The 15,421-nt window shown below is 38.3% G+C and overlaps 1 protein-coding gene across 1 annotated transcript in view; it reads left to right on the forward strand.

Moving 5' to 3' along the window:
- TUBGCP3 (tubulin gamma complex component 3) overlaps positions 1-15,421 on the forward strand; it is a 49,617-nt gene that overhangs the window by 12,275 nt on the left and 21,921 nt on the right. The window contains exons 3-8 of the mRNA XM_066176750.1: positions 436-503; positions 3,006-3,083; positions 3,630-3,847; positions 7,384-7,556; positions 10,352-10,470; positions 14,371-14,496. Of these exons, the coding sequence (XP_066032847.1) occupies positions 436-503; positions 3,006-3,083; positions 3,630-3,847; positions 7,384-7,556; positions 10,352-10,470; positions 14,371-14,496 (782 nt within the window). The remainder of the gene's footprint in view (positions 1-435; positions 504-3,005; positions 3,084-3,629; positions 3,848-7,383; positions 7,557-10,351; positions 10,471-14,370; positions 14,497-15,421) is intronic.

A 15,421-nucleotide genomic window follows, 5' to 3' on the forward strand; every position in this document is an offset into this window, starting at 1 on the left:
AGCAAATGGCATTACTACTTTTTTCCTTGATTTTATTGCCTAAAATAGAAACAGTTACTAGTTTTGGAGCAATTACATGTAGTTTTTATAACATTCTGTAATGCCTATCTGCTTTCAGTTGTGTCTTCAGTCCCTTAGGGCCCTAGACCAACTGAATGGCAGATTAGACTTTACCAGGACACTTGCTTAAAAAATATATATTTTGATTGAGCTAAGAAAAGCAGGTATTTACATTGAATCACTTGCATTGCAAGAATTCTCAGGGCTGGAATGCAGATAAGATGAAAATGGGCAAAGTGTTTAAGTAAATACAATTAAACAGTCCAGCATCATGAAGCTTTCTTGGTCATATTTTATTATTTACCATGAGTATATGTAAAGACTTGATTGTTAGACTTTCAAATTTTTAATCTTTTTTTTTTTTTTTTTTTATAGTTGTGCGACAAAGAAGGGAAGCAGATGCTGCTTTGTTTTCAGAACTTTACAGAAAACTCGGTTCACAGGTAGTTTAATAAATGTGTAAAGAGTAAAGTAACTGAAAGCACTCATAAGCATACTTCTTGTTAGAGTTGTTTTGGAGAATGCTCAAGTCACAAACAATATTTTTTCTGGGAGGATGGTTAAATACTAGAACAGCTTGCCTAGGAAAGTTGTGGAGTCTTCATCCTAGGAGAAAAGTCAAAACCTGACTGGACATAGTCATGGGCAACCTGCTGTGGATGACCCTGCTTTAAATGGGGGATTGGACCAGACAGCTTATAGAGGTGCCTTTCAACCCTAGCTATATTTTAGTATTTGATTCGAGTTATATGAAGGGTTACCTCATATGAAGAAGGCAACCCTGTGGAAATCAAGGGTTCATTTTATATGTAAAACTGATGAATTTTCTCATCATTTATTTTACGGAATATTACAGAATGTTTTGATTTCACTAATCTAGTATTCTCATGCTTCTGAATTTTTAAGTACTCCAGGTCTTTAATGTTGCAGGTTAAGGGTTTGCTGACTTGGATGGCTCTAACACCAGTCTTGATCAAAGAATACTGCATGCCAGTATTCTGACAAAAGATGTTAGTATGTAGAAAACTGAGTTTAACGTGATAATGTTAAGATTAAGATTACAAAAAAGGTATTCTGTGGAGAGTATGACTAACCAGAACTTGGTTGTCCTCTTCCCCTCTTCCATACTTCACTTACTCATTACTTTGTTACCGTTTGGAGCTCAAGTGAGTAAGTTGTCCTGGTATCCTGTGGGTTTGTGTATTAATTGCACTGGTTTGTACAGCAGAGCGCTGATTTGCAGACAACTCTTAATACAGACTTGGTGTAACATGTTTCTGTAGCTTGTGTAGTGCATTGCCATTTGGCAAGCAAAGTGCTGCAGAGCATGATGACTAATCTTTGGAACAAAATGCCTTGCCTGTGTTATATGTTTGCTTTTTCTTCTGAATGTAATGCAAGCTATCTCCTGGTATTTTACTGCCTCCTCAAACATTTAAGGTTCTTTTAACCTTTTTTTTCCTCTGCTAGCATCTTGTGTATGTGAAATAGTATTGTGGCTTCTTTAAAATGCACACAACCAATTATTATTCAATCTGCTGTTAGGTTTATTACTAATGGTGTACAATCATTTCTTTTTCCCACGAGCGTAGGGAAGGGCTCAAGGGGATATACATTTTCTGAAACAGTGAGGTGCTCTTCTTCCAACAATTCTCTTGAAAGCAGTTGGGAGGGGAAAAAGTATGTGTGAATCTGTTTAAACTTTGTTTCATCTATTATTCCAAACTGGAAATGAGATCAGTGCTTATTTTTATGGCAGCCTGCCAGCTGAGCAAACCGTGCTTCTTGGAGCACTTGGATTTATTCTATCCTGGCCAGTAGAAGAAGCAGTTGCATTGCTCCCCCTTCTTCACCACTTGTTAATCAGTTGCTGTATTAGTTACCTGCAGCAGGTGCAACACCTCTACTTTTTGATTGTTCTTGAGATCAAAGCAGAAGATAATAGAGTTGTGCTCTACATAATAATATAGAATGTCTCCTCTTACAAAAATGTAGAGCTTTGGTAGATTATGTTGCTTCGTAAGGGATGGAATCTGTGTTCAATCTTGATATGATTCAAGTTTGCTTTATATTCAACATTGGTTAGTATTGCAGATCATAGCCTGATCAATACTATGAGGAAATCTTTGTAATATCTTTGACACAGCTTAATGTCCATCATAAGGTTCTATGCCTCTGGTAAATTCACATGCAAGTGTTAATGTCACAAAACTATGGAGTAACAAATCTAGGAATATGCATATTTAAAATAAATCATTTTAGTACTTGCCTTCATTTTAAAGTATTCTGTTTGTAGCTTGGGCTTTAGCTAAAGTTGCTCAGCTTTCTGCTTAAATCAGACAGTCTTATTCTATAAGTCTGTATGTGTCTAAAGACTATATTGTGTATTCCTCAAGTTTCATATTAACAATGTCTCCATCTTAAGCCATGGAAATTTTAGTAGCTCTGTTAAATAACATTTAAAGTAATACAAATTGAAGCCCTCACTTTCAAGGTCTCCCTGTAAAGGAGAGTGGAGGGTAAAAAGAAGAAAAGACAGTTCCTTGCTTAAAACTCAACCAAGAGTTTTCCTTTTTTATGTTTAGGTTAAATTAATGGCTGCATCTGAGATGTTTTAAGTGGTGAGAGTGTGTGGGAACGCTGGTAACACTTTAGCTCTGTATAAACCTCATTCTTAGTAGCTATGAATTTTAAATTGAGCCTGCTTGCTGATCTCAGACCAGGTGAGAATGCATGATTTGAACACAGTGGAAAAATGCATAAAATTATCAATACAGAGGCTGCACTGCACACTCACAGTTTATTCAAGAACATGGCTCTGAGTTAGTCTTATTTATCTGGAAAGTTTATTATATGTGTACGTATTAGGAAGTTGGATAATTCAAAAGAGTTTTGTTATTATCAAGAGTTAAGCTTACTGTGTTTGCCTTCATCTTTCTTTGAAGGGCGTTTTGAAAAACAAATGGTCAATACTCTACCTCCTGCTTAGCCTTAGTGAAGATCCTCGTAAACAGTCTAACAAGGTAGGTGAGGAGACTTTTGTTGCTTCTGAGAAATAGTAAATGTGTGTCACTTATTTTAGATGTCTTCAAGAATCGTTATCCAGACTTGACCAATGCTTCAGGTTGTTTTCATGGTGTTTGTGTGTGAGGCTGGAAGGAAGAAAACACTTGACTTAAGTATCTGTAATATTTCGTGTTGTTTTCTTACACTGCATAAATGTAAAAAGATGAGCTGTCCAACACGTGTAACTGAAGTTGTGAATATATTAGATGGGTGGGTTTTATGTTTACTTTCTGCTTGGTGGTGTGATGTCTGCTTATGTGATAATGAGTTTTAAATGGAATAGGGAAAGCAAAATGCAGTTGCAGCTCTGCTGGCACCGAAGTGCTGTTTTGAAGCTATTGTTAATGATAACTTGCTGATTGCATCAGCAAATATTTCTTTGCATAAACATGCAGATATTTTTTGTGGTTTTGATATTACACTTGTGTCAACTGAAAATGTGATTTAAATCATTTTCCGTGTCTTTTTTTATTATTATTCCTCCCTTTTCTATTCCTTTTCAGGTGTCAAGTTATGCCACGCTTTTTGCTCAAGCATTGCCACGGGATGCTCACTCAACCCCTTATTACTATGCCAGGCCTCAGACCCTTCCATTGAATTACCAAGACCGCAATGCTCAGTCTGCCCAGAGTTCCTGCAGCATGGGGAGCAGTGGGATCAGCAGCATCAGCCTGTATGCCCTAAATGGGCCAACTCCAACTCCACAATCACTCATTCCAGGGTAAATTTCACCTTACAGATAGGTTTGGAGAATATTTCCTTTTTTCCTTTTTTTATTTTCTTTCCTCCACCCTCTGCTTTTGTATGCCATTGGAAATTCCACTTTAGGTGCACAGAAACTAACTGGACTGAACAGTTCAGAATATCAGGTGCTGGCATGTGACCATATGAAGCTATAAATGGCTGCCCAAATGTGTCCATTTTTAATCACTGTCTTCTTGTCTGCTAATTTTCCTTCCCACCCCCAAGAGTTGTGAAACAAACACAAAATCACAAGATGCATTTTCAGAAAGGACTAAAGCTTTTTTTATTTTTTTTTTTAATTTTTTTTTTTTTTTTTTTTTTTGAGTTGAGTTGAAGACATATCTTTTTAGTGGAGTGTATTTGACATGAGTAAATAAATTCATATCATGGAATGAGTGCTGACAGAACTGGATTTTATTGTTATTAATAGGCTTTATAATACAAATACTGCAGTAGTGATAAGATGATGTAATTCAGGGTTCTGGAAGTAGAAGCATGGCAAAAAGCAATATTTCATCTCTGAGCTTCAGGGTAGGAGACTTGGGGCTCTTCTGGGATCTTCTTGGAAAGATTCCCTGAGAGGCTGTCTTGGAGAAAAGAGGGTTTGAGGAGAGAACAGAATTAGGATCATTGTGTTTGAAGGGAGCTACAATGATCATTTGGTTCAATTGCTGAACTAGAGAGCTGGCTGATATTCAAGGATCACCTCGTGCAAGCTTAAGAAAGAAATGGGCAAGGAGGAATTAAAAATGGCAGGAGGCCTGCATGGAGAAGCAAGTTGTTTCTGACAAAACTCAGATGTAAAAAACTGTACAAAAGATGGAAGCAGGGCCAGGTGCAAAGAAGCATCCAGGGGCAGAGTGATTACAATGAAATCCTAAACCGACCTAGAGCTTAATGTGTCAAGGTGCATGAAGGGAAACAGCAGATATTTCTGCAACTACATACGCAGTAAAGGAAGGCTAGAGAAAACGTGAGCCCCTGTTCAAGGGGCATGGACTTAGGTGACAGATGTGGGAAAAGTTGAGGTACTTGGTGCTTGCTTTGCCTTTGTGCTAGTAAAGTTGGCACAGGACAGTGAGACCCCTGGAAATGTCTTGGTTGCTCTGGAAGGCATGTCCAGACGTGATGGACAAGAAGGGGGGAACTAGGAGTAGTCAGCACAGAGTACAGAAAGGCATGCTTGACCAATCTTTCAGCCTTCTATGATGAGATGACTGACTTCATGAACAATGAGAAAGCAGTAATTGTTGCTTATTTCAACCTTACTAAGACTTTTAATGCTGTCTACCTGTGACAGCCTTATTGACAGACTTAATAAAATATGGACTAGGTAAGGTGACAGTGAGGTGAACTGAACCTGCTGGAATCAAAAGGATTATGATCAGTGTCACAAAGTCCAGTTGGAGCCCAGTCCCTAATGGTGTAACCAGAAGCTGCATCCTTCATTCCACTTGATAGCACAGAGTGAATCTTTGGCAACTTTGCAGATGATACAATACTGGGAGGAGTGGTTGTTAAAGGAGGTCATTAACCTGCTTCTCAGAGGGAGCTCAGTGGGCTCCAGAAACTGGCTCACAGGAGCCTGCTGAAGTTCAAAGTCCTGTACCTGGGAAAGAATAACTCCATGCACCAGTACGTACTGGGTGCTGCCTGATTGTAAAGCAGCTTTGCAGAAAATGTCTTGGGATTCTTGGTAGACACCATGTTGAACATGAGTGTGCAGTGTGTGGTGAAGAAGTCTAAGGGCCTCCTGAGTTGTGTTATGAAAGACCATCACCAGGAGGGTGAGGCAAATAAAACTTCTCACTGCTCAGTACTGATAAGGACACATCTGAAACACCGGGTCCAGTTGTAGTACAAGGAGGAGATATAGGCGGGCTGGAAGGAGTCTGGAGAAGGAAGCCCAAAGCCATTTAAGGTGTTGAAGCAGCTGACATATGAAGGGAAGCTAAGCTGAGTGAGACCTGGAATTGTTTAGCCTGGAGAGGAAAAGTCATGGGATCTTACCTATGTAATGGTATGACAAGGGGCATAGAGAAGACTGAGCTAGACTCTTGGGTCAGGGAAATAACAAGAGGTAACTGGCAAAATTTGTGAGTTGTGAATCACAGTTAATCAAAAGGGGAAAAAAGAAACCCTTTCTGCATTAAGATGGGGATGTACGTTTGAGGGCTGGGGCATATTGTGAAACACTGAAATGGGTTGCCCAGAGAGGTTGTGTTGTCTCCATGCCTGAAAATACTAAAAGCATGACTTGAACAATGCCCCAGCTTCTCTAGTTGATCTGCTTTGATCAGAAGGATTGTAGGAGGTGATCTCCAGAGGTCGCTTCTAGCCTTAATCATTGTATAATCCTGATACAGTATAGAAAGATATGTCAGTGAGGTTATTTCTTATATCTATTTGCTTAAAAATATCAGCAGAACCTGCCCTCTTTCTGGCATATTCGTGTTTTGACCTGTTCATACTGTTACATTTTATTGCAATTTCACTGTGCTCTTTAGTCCTGTAGTCTGTGAGCTGAACAACCCAAATTAAAGCTTTCTGTGAGCTTCGTTCCTTCTGAGCTTCTCTTTATATCCATTTTTTCTAGAGTTACATTCTTCTGAACAGCCAAAATCCAGTGTTATACTCTGAGGCCTTACTAATGCTAAAGATATCAGAGCTCAGTGTTCGACACTGAGACTGGTTGTTTTCAGGACAGGTGGCCTCCTGAGCTGGTAGATGTGGTCAGGGAGCAGAATGAACCCACTCTAATCTAGGAGGGAGAAGTTACTGATCTGTTGACCCAGTTAGATGCTCACAAGTGTATGGGACTGGATGGGATGTGTCCTAGAGTGATGAGGGAGCTGGTGGAAGAGCTCACCAAGAGGCTGTCCATCATTTAATCAGTCCTGGCTAACCAAGGAGGTCCCGGGCAGCTGGAGCTTGGCCAGTGTGACATTTTTTCAGGGTTAAGGCTTTGTGAAAAGAACTGACAACTGAAAGGAAGGGAAATTGAAACTTGTCTGGATATTCTGTACTTGATTACATCTTTGGGCAGTTGATACAAACTATCTGAAAGAGTTTGAAAGTGAGCTTTCTCCTCTTTTCTCTATTTTACTTTAGTTCTTTGACACATAACTACAGCTTCAGGTAGTAATAAATACTTAGGTGTTTCTACTATGACTGTGTTTATTATTCTTATAATACTTTCACTTTTAGTCAATTTCAGTATAATTACATGTTTTATTGAAGTTAATCTTTGATATGAAATCATGTATGTCGAACTTACACTTCCCTTTTCTATGGATTGGGGGCTTTTGTTAAAGTGTAGGCTTACAGGAAGAAATACATTGCTTTTGCGTTCTCTAGCCTTTTTTTAAGGTTCCTTTATTAAACCAGCACTTCCCCCCCAAAAAAATATCTGTGAAAAACTTGGGACATTTTTCAAAATTTGCATCATTCCACACCATGTAATGGGTATAGAATCTAAGTTTTTAAAGCTGTTTCTTCCTTTTATCCTTTTAGACAATCCTATCAAGCTCCGGGCGTTGGAGATTGCCTCCGTCAGCAGCTAGGCTCACGTCTTGCGTGGACTTTAACTGCAAGCCAGCCTTCTTTACAAAGCACTACCTCAAAAGGCTTTTCAAATGCTGTCTCTCGTGGTGTGCCAAGGTCTAGGCGAGAAGGAGATACAAGTGGTGAGCAAAGATGTATTTGTTAAAGATAATGTTTTTTGCAGTTGTTATCTATATTCTCCATTATATTTTAAATTATTTTGGAATTATAGCATGTTGATTTTTTGACGAGTGTTTTTCTTGAATGTGCTTAATAGGAGGATAGAAGCAAATATGCAGGACTGGTATATTTGGCCACAATATCTTTAGCTGGTTGTTAAATTCTTCTTGCACTGGTTAGATTGTGATCTGGTCCTCTTAAAAGACTGAGTTCATTCCAGTGTGTGTCATAGTTAAATGATTGTGACGTGTGAGCAATGATCATTCTTTTGAAGATCAGAAGATGATACTATTTTAGAGTCAGAAAGAGAGTTCAGTAAACAGAACTTGTTGAAATACTCATCTGTTTGTGGTTCTGTGTCTTTCAGAACTTGGAAATGTCAACTGGAATACAGAGCTCTTAAACCTGTTTCTTCTTTAAATTAGCATACTGTTTACAGTGGTTGTATTTAGAACAAGTAGCACTAAATACTGTCAATAAAATAAAAAAAAATATAAATATAGACTCCTGAAATCACAGAATGGTTTGAGTTGGAAGGTACCTTAAAGATCATCTTGTTCCAACTCTCCTTCCATGGGCAGGGCCACCTTCCACTAGACCAGGCTGCTCAGAGAGCTATCCAGCCTATTCTTGAGCACTTCTGGAGATGGGGCATCCACAGCTTCTCTGGACAACCTGTTCCAGTGCCTTATCAGCCCTCACAGTAAATAATTTCTTCCCAAATTCCTAATATTGCTAATGTACATCCATGATTAAGTGCCTGTGAACTTGAAGCTGTTGCCTAGAGGATCTATTCTGAATTTACACAAGTGTAACTAAGGAGGAATTGTTTAACAGGTGATCTCTGTGGCAACTCTTACCATAAAAGGAAGCAAGTGCTGAATAGGTGAGCTGATGGCAGATGTTACCATCCCATAGCACCAGTTGTTCTCTGGCAAAGAAAGATTAGAGATGCAGGCTTGGCTTTTGTTTGTGGTGTTTTATTTTGGTTTGTTTTTAACTTCTATACAGGTAAGTGTGGATATTAAGGAACTAAAATATAGCCTGTCTGCCAGCCTCTGCGTCTTTGAGTAGCAGTGTACAAAGCAGTGGCTTATAGATCAGAGTTGTACTGGTGTGTCTGAGGGCAGCATTTGGCATTTAGAACCTAATTAACAAGACTCTTATATGCAAGAAGATGTGTGTGTGTATCTCTGTTTAATGTAAATAAGTGGTTTTTATATGTCGTAGATTTAATATATATACAAAAAAAGAAAAAAAAGAAAAAGCAGAAAAAGGAGTAGAAAAAAGCATAGGAAAAAGAAATAGAAAAACATATAAAATCTAACACTGCCTCTTAATTTATTATCCTGATTGCTATAAAAAGCAATACTTCCTCTGTTGAGTCAGCCAGCAGCTGAGACTTTTCTGTGTGGGATGGGTATAAGGACTGACAGTTGTCTTAAATGTAGTCACTTGCTGGTGTAGAATAGGACTGCATTCAGAATATGCAAGTCTATTTTCAAGAAGATACATTTTTATGAATGTTAAATTCCTGTACATAATTTTTTTCTCCTAAAGTTGCTTGCTTTTATTTGAACTTTTCTTACTGTTACATCTACATACATAGTATAAAAAGGCACATTGTATGGCTGATGTTAATACTTGTATTATTTATCAATCAAGGAAGTGCGCACTTGCATCTTTCACCATTTCACTAGCCAGTGCCTAAGAAGGACAACCTACAGTCATGCACATCTTATTGTTATGGGGGAAGACTTAGTTTTAAATGGTATCTTGAAGTAAAGACTACTTTTGCTGAAGCAAGAGTAGAATTTAATTTTTCTTGTTTTTTTTCTGGGAAAGTGGATTGTTGGGGAGGCAAACTGACAAGAGTAAGAATAATGTCTAAATTGGGAGAAACATGTTGTAGCATCTCAATTTCTGCATAGTTGTTGTTAAAATTTTTTAATTCTTGAAATCCTTAATGAATTTACAAAAGCACATGGTGACAGTTTGCCCAGAAAAGGTGGGTATAGTTTCAATGACTTACACAGTCCCTTTTTTGATCTTATGTTTGCTTTAAATTCTTATGTCTTATATCTCTTAACACAATCTAACCTCTGACTGGAGATGAGAATCAGAAGCAAACTGTATGTTGCAATAGCAACAGCTTTACTAAATCACAGATATGTTTATCTTCAGAAACAGTATTTACACTTGAATATTTTCTGGGCCCATGGCTATTACGCAGTCTGATTTGGCCAGTCTTCGCACTGAGCAGTGGCATATGTGATTGAAAGGCACTATGAAACAAGCAGCTCTTCCTTCTGGATTAACTTTTCTTTTCCTAGGTGAATGTAGAAGAGGTTATTCTGTAAGTCTGTTTCACAAACTTTGACTGTTTGTTCAAAGAAAGATAAAGTTGCTGTGGGGCTTGCCTCAGAACTTGGCACTGGTGCTGGATCACAAGAGATGACAAGTTTAAGAACTGGCCCATGTGTCGGTTAAAGCAGGACATGCCCTGTGCCATACAAGCTGACTGCTCTGAGAGAACCACAGGTAGCATTAGGGGCAAGTAGAGGCAATCTTGGGCTTTCCTGTCAGACTGAGAGGACCTAAAACATTTCTTTACAGGTTACAAGCACAAGGCTTTATAGTTTTTATAGTTTTGGGATTTTTTTGGCTCTGCATCTAAATAGCTCTTCAAATTGCGAAAAAACCCAATTGTCTCAACAAATCTAAATACTTGTTTTGTTTTTGGTTTTTTCTTTTCTAGGTTCTGTTGAAATAACGGAAGCAAATCTTGTAAGAGATGTTTTATATGTCTTCCAGGGAATAGATGGCAAAAACATCAAAATGTGCAATTCTGAAAATTGCTATAAAGTGGAGGGAAAGGTACTGTATGGTGACTTGTATTTCATATGTGAGCAGAGAACTACATAGGGGAAAAATAGCTGTGAGAAACATGTAAAAAAGTTAAAATATTACATAAGTCTATATTCCCTCTGCCAGATGTTTCGTTTTCTTTTGTGCTGGTTTTGATTGTTTTGTTTGTGAGGGTTCTTTTGTTAGTACAACAGAGTGGTTTCAACCATAGTAGTTAAAAATCGATTGGGTAGATTGGATGCCAGAAGGAAAATGTAGCATTTCACAAGATGTGGATAGCCTCCCAACTCCTAATCCAGTAGAAGGACTCTTAATTTCTGGCTTTGAGGACTTCTGTCGACATTTCTCCTTTTCAGTGTGTAAGAACTAATATAAAGCAGATACAGGCATTTGACTGCATTATCATTGAATTAAATTTAACAGCTTGAGAATGGATGGGTGGATGGAATGGATGCCAGCCACTTGATGTTACGGGCTTGATTACAATTATAAGTGATCAGATGCAGATTACCTAGGAAAGAAAGGACTGGTGGTAGAACTGAAGAAAGGCCTGATGTGAATTTGAATGAAGACATCAAATGGGGGACAAAAGAATAGGAGAGATGCCTGAGAGACTTTGCTTCAAGGTGATGAGATGTTAAGCCTATCTGCAATTTAAAAAAAACCCAAGACTGTGATAGAGTCAGCTGAGCAAAGAACAAAAAATGGCACTAGTTGCTTTAGCATCTTCACATTCAGTATTTAGACAGTACAGCTTCAGAGTTCAGTTCCTGCTAATTGGTTTTCTTGTTCAGATGGAAAGACAACGCTTTCAGTTTTTTCCTATATTAAAAACTTTCTACTATGACAATATTACGTAGTCCCTAAATGGCAGGGAAATTACTTTTGGGCCATTTCATATGCCAAGAGCATGGTAGACAGGTGTTAATCTTGATACCTGAGCTAATTTCCTTTTTTCCTTCATAATAGTAGCAAAAAGTGAAATGTATAGTTGTTTACCATGACTTTACAATGACATTTATGGCTGCTTAATGGAGGGATAAATGGAAAAGCTTAACTCTTGTTAAATAAGTTAAATCTTATTAATTAAAAGATTCTAAATCAACATTTACCTGTCGGTGACGCCAAGTTTGTAATTCCTCAGCACCTTCACTGAGTAAATTATATTCTATATATGGGTTTGTACATGGCAAAAGAAGGGTAGCATAATATATTTTTCTAGAGGAATGTGAAGAAAATTTAGTCAGTGATTACAAAATTGACAATGGATTTCATTGGTTTTCTGTATAGCTTTCATATCCAATAGGCTGGTTTGAGGTCAGAAGCTGTTTTACTTGGAACTTGTAATTCAGGGAGTTTAATTACTGACCACAAGCCAGCTGAATAATCTTTGCCTGAGAACTTTGTCTTCAGTTATTTTTGTGAAGTCACTAACCCTCATTCTTCCTTGTTTGTACTTGGTCTGAGCTACCAGACCCAGTGAAGATGAGATTATCTGACTCACCAGAGCTGCAGCTGGAACTTCTTCTGGCAAACAAGGAGGGCCAAGACCATACCTCCTCGAGCTGTATTGACTGCACATTACGCAAAATAGTAGTCAAAGCATGTAGTTCTCCTTCAGCTGACACTCTAATTGTGCAGTCTGGGTTGTTGGGTTTTTTTCCAGAAAGAAACATACTCTCTAAGGTGCTATTCTTGCTGAAATGTTTCCTAATCTTAGGGTAAATATTAGACCTGGTGGTGACATTCAGCACTGTATAAGATAGCAGCTTCTGATTTGATTGAAGACATACAAATGTAATAACACCAAGCCAATTTTGCTTGTTCCTCATTTAATTCCAGCGGATGTGTGTTGTGCTCAGTGTTTGCCAAGTACTCTGTACTTGCAGAATTCTAAATAGTTCTTTTGTCGTCTCTTTGGTTTTAGCTGTGGGCAGGGTTTCTGTGTCCAATTATGCTTGTTTGGGCTGGAATTTACCCTACAGAAGTTGTTCAAGAAGTTAAAGCTGTACCTCTGGGTAAACAAGAGGGCTAGGGACAGAACTCTGGTCTTACAACCAAATGCTGCAGCCTGGTTCAAGCTCATACTGGTGTGAATAACACACTCTGACACTAATTGTTATCTTGGAGAATGCTTGTACTGTTAACTAAAAGGTTTAATGAAGGAGATGATTTCTAGTTCTGTAGCAACTTAACTTCTTAGAACAATTCCTTGATTTGGTTTCAACTGTTCAAGCTGGCTGTCAGAGTTAAGACTGTCTGCAGAGGTGGAACAGGGCCAGCTACTGTGGGCAAGTCTGTCTCTGCCTCGTGGTCTGTGTTATCAGTTCGATTGTTTGGGGATTTTTACTCAATGAAATTTTGAGTACTTGATGATAGTGTTCTTGAGTAATATGGTGAAATGTGGAAAAAGAAAATCTCAAGTAGGACGTGTCTTATCTATTGGTAATTTAGAGGAAGAAATGTGCTGATTCAGATGAAGATTATACTGGTAGCTAAATAGGGTCTTGGGACTAAGGCAGGCTTGCAAGGTGAGTGGGATGCTAGAAGAAAACCAGAAACAGACTAGAAGAGTTCAGAAGGACATCTGATTAAAAACCGTCTAGGTTTGGCAAGACAGGTATCTGCCAGGGAAAGCTGGAGTTTCCCTTGGAATGGAGAATGTAAACCACCCCCTCCCACCCACCCCCCTTCCAAATTATTATAATCTTGCTATTAAAGGCTTTTCAGGCAAAGATTTGATAATAGGAATAACAGTTCTTTACTAGAAATATTAAGAATACAAATGTAGTAGTATAAAAACCAAGGAAACAAAACAAACAGAAAATCCTAGAAACCCTGACAGTCAGAAATACAACCTGACTCACTGTTGGTAAGGGTGTTGGAAGCAGTCCAAAGGAAGCCCTCCTGGAGTGGCAGATACAGTTCTGTTGGAGTAGAGATGGTCCTGTAGAAAAAGGGTCCTGTAAAACCCTTACTGATGGGTCCAGTCTTCCTTCAGGAATCCAGTGGAAAACCAGAATTTGATATCCCTACGTCTCAGTTTTTATCTGGGTAGGAACGGTTTGACTCCCCCCATTGGGTGGAGCATCTCACAATGGCATGATGTGTCCTGTCATTGGTGAGCCTTAATGGCCCATTAACAGAAGATACCCTCCGCAGGGTGGAAAGAGATAAGGAACTGCCCCACCCGGTTTTGACAGCTGGCCCATTATCAGAAGGCAGCTGCCCCACTTCCCCCTGGAGTTAGAAGAGACAAAGGAAACACCTCCCCAACCAGTTTCAACAGATGGAATAGAATAAACATTTTTTGGTTACATAAACCAAGACAATAACTTAAAAAATTTACTTAACCTTGGAAGTTGGGTTCAGCAAGTTTGTGTTTTTCATGCCTAGTCAGGCACTGGGTCATTTATTTTCTATTAAAGGTTTCTTTCACATGTAGCAATAACGAATTATTTTGTCAAAGCTTTTTCATTACTTTCAGTCATTAACATCTCTGCTACAACTGTCATATATTCAGTCTTGCTGATTGTCAGTATAAGATAAAGTCTGATATTACAACATGAAAATGCAGATTTCTTCCTTTCTTCTCGACACCATTTTGTTATTGCCGTAATTACCTAAGGTAAAAGGAGTGTATGAATACTGTTACATTAAAATTTCAGAAAGAGAAAGTCTCTTGCCAGTAGTTTGTTGCTGCTGCCTTTTTAAAGCATGTGTGTATAAATAAAATGCTAGTTTCGTGGTTGTCTGCTTTTTTGCAGTATCTGTACTGTAGAATGTAAAATGAATTGTTTCTCAAACTGGCTTTTTTGATCCCTCCCAAAAGAGGGACCTTTGTGAAGAAACCAGTATTGGCATGGCAGATTTGACTTAATTGCAAACTCATTTCTGTTAACTTTATAGGTGAGCTTGTCTAAATCTCTCCGAGATACTACAAGTAGACTTGCAGAGTTGGGGTGGCTGCATAACAAAATAAGAAAATACACAGACCAGAGGAGTTTGGATCGTGCGTTTGGACTTGTGGGACAGGTGGGTCAGCTAGAAAAAACAATCTAACTACAGTATTTGGTCTTCTTTGGCTAAGGAACTACTGAGTAAATGCAGTGATAGAATGATGCATGAACTTTGGAGCTTGAATAATTCATCATTTGATTTACTCCTTTTGTGGATGCTGCATTCGATATGGGTGATAGTCAGCAGGCAAGGAGAAGGCATTTGCTCTTGCTGATCTTAAGGATTTGCACCTGTAATTTGTAGCTGGAAACGCTCATAAATTCCTTTTCTTAATCTTCCTTTTCTATAAAAATCAATATTTAAAAATTATTCATGCATGCTCATAAACAAAACATTTCTTAAATGGGATGATGTCATCCCTCAGGTAATTAATCACCAATTCAATTGTTAGTGACCTGTGCAGGAGACATTCTTGTCAGCTATTGTTGATGTTCATGTGTTAGTACTGCACTAGCATACATAAAATGCAAGTAGTCCATTATCTTCTGCCCTTTCTTCTGAATACAGCATCAAAAGAATATTAATTTTTGTTTTTATAGGTTTCATCATCATGATTTATAGTCTACAGTAACTTCACTGCTGCTGTAATACTCAAAACCACATTTACTACTAAGACATTCCTGTTTCCTCTCACTTGCTCCCTCTGTAAAACTGGATATTATCCCTTCTGAGTCGACAGAAATATTGTCCTTGCCTCTAGCCATAACATCCTACCTAATCTGCCAAGAAATTGAAGTGCTTCTCCCTTCAATCTAATTTTTCTTAAGAGGTCAGTAGAGACACTGTAGTGCTTCCTACTTTTCTAATGTTTTATTCTGTTCCATTCTGTCTTTTACTCTAAGTAACCCTTCTAGTTACATATAAATAATTATTAATAATTATTTTTCTACTGATCCAATGCTGATTTCCATGTTTTATGTGGTAATGATACTATGTATGC

This window comes from Chamaea fasciata, unplaced genomic scaffold, assembly GCF_029207755.1.
Source record: "Chamaea fasciata isolate MVZ Bird 193981 ecotype frontalis unplaced genomic scaffold, bChaFas1.0.hap1 SCAF_2, whole genome shotgun sequence".
NCBI classification, from domain to species: Eukaryota; Metazoa; Chordata; class Aves; order Passeriformes; family Sylviidae; genus Chamaea; species Chamaea fasciata.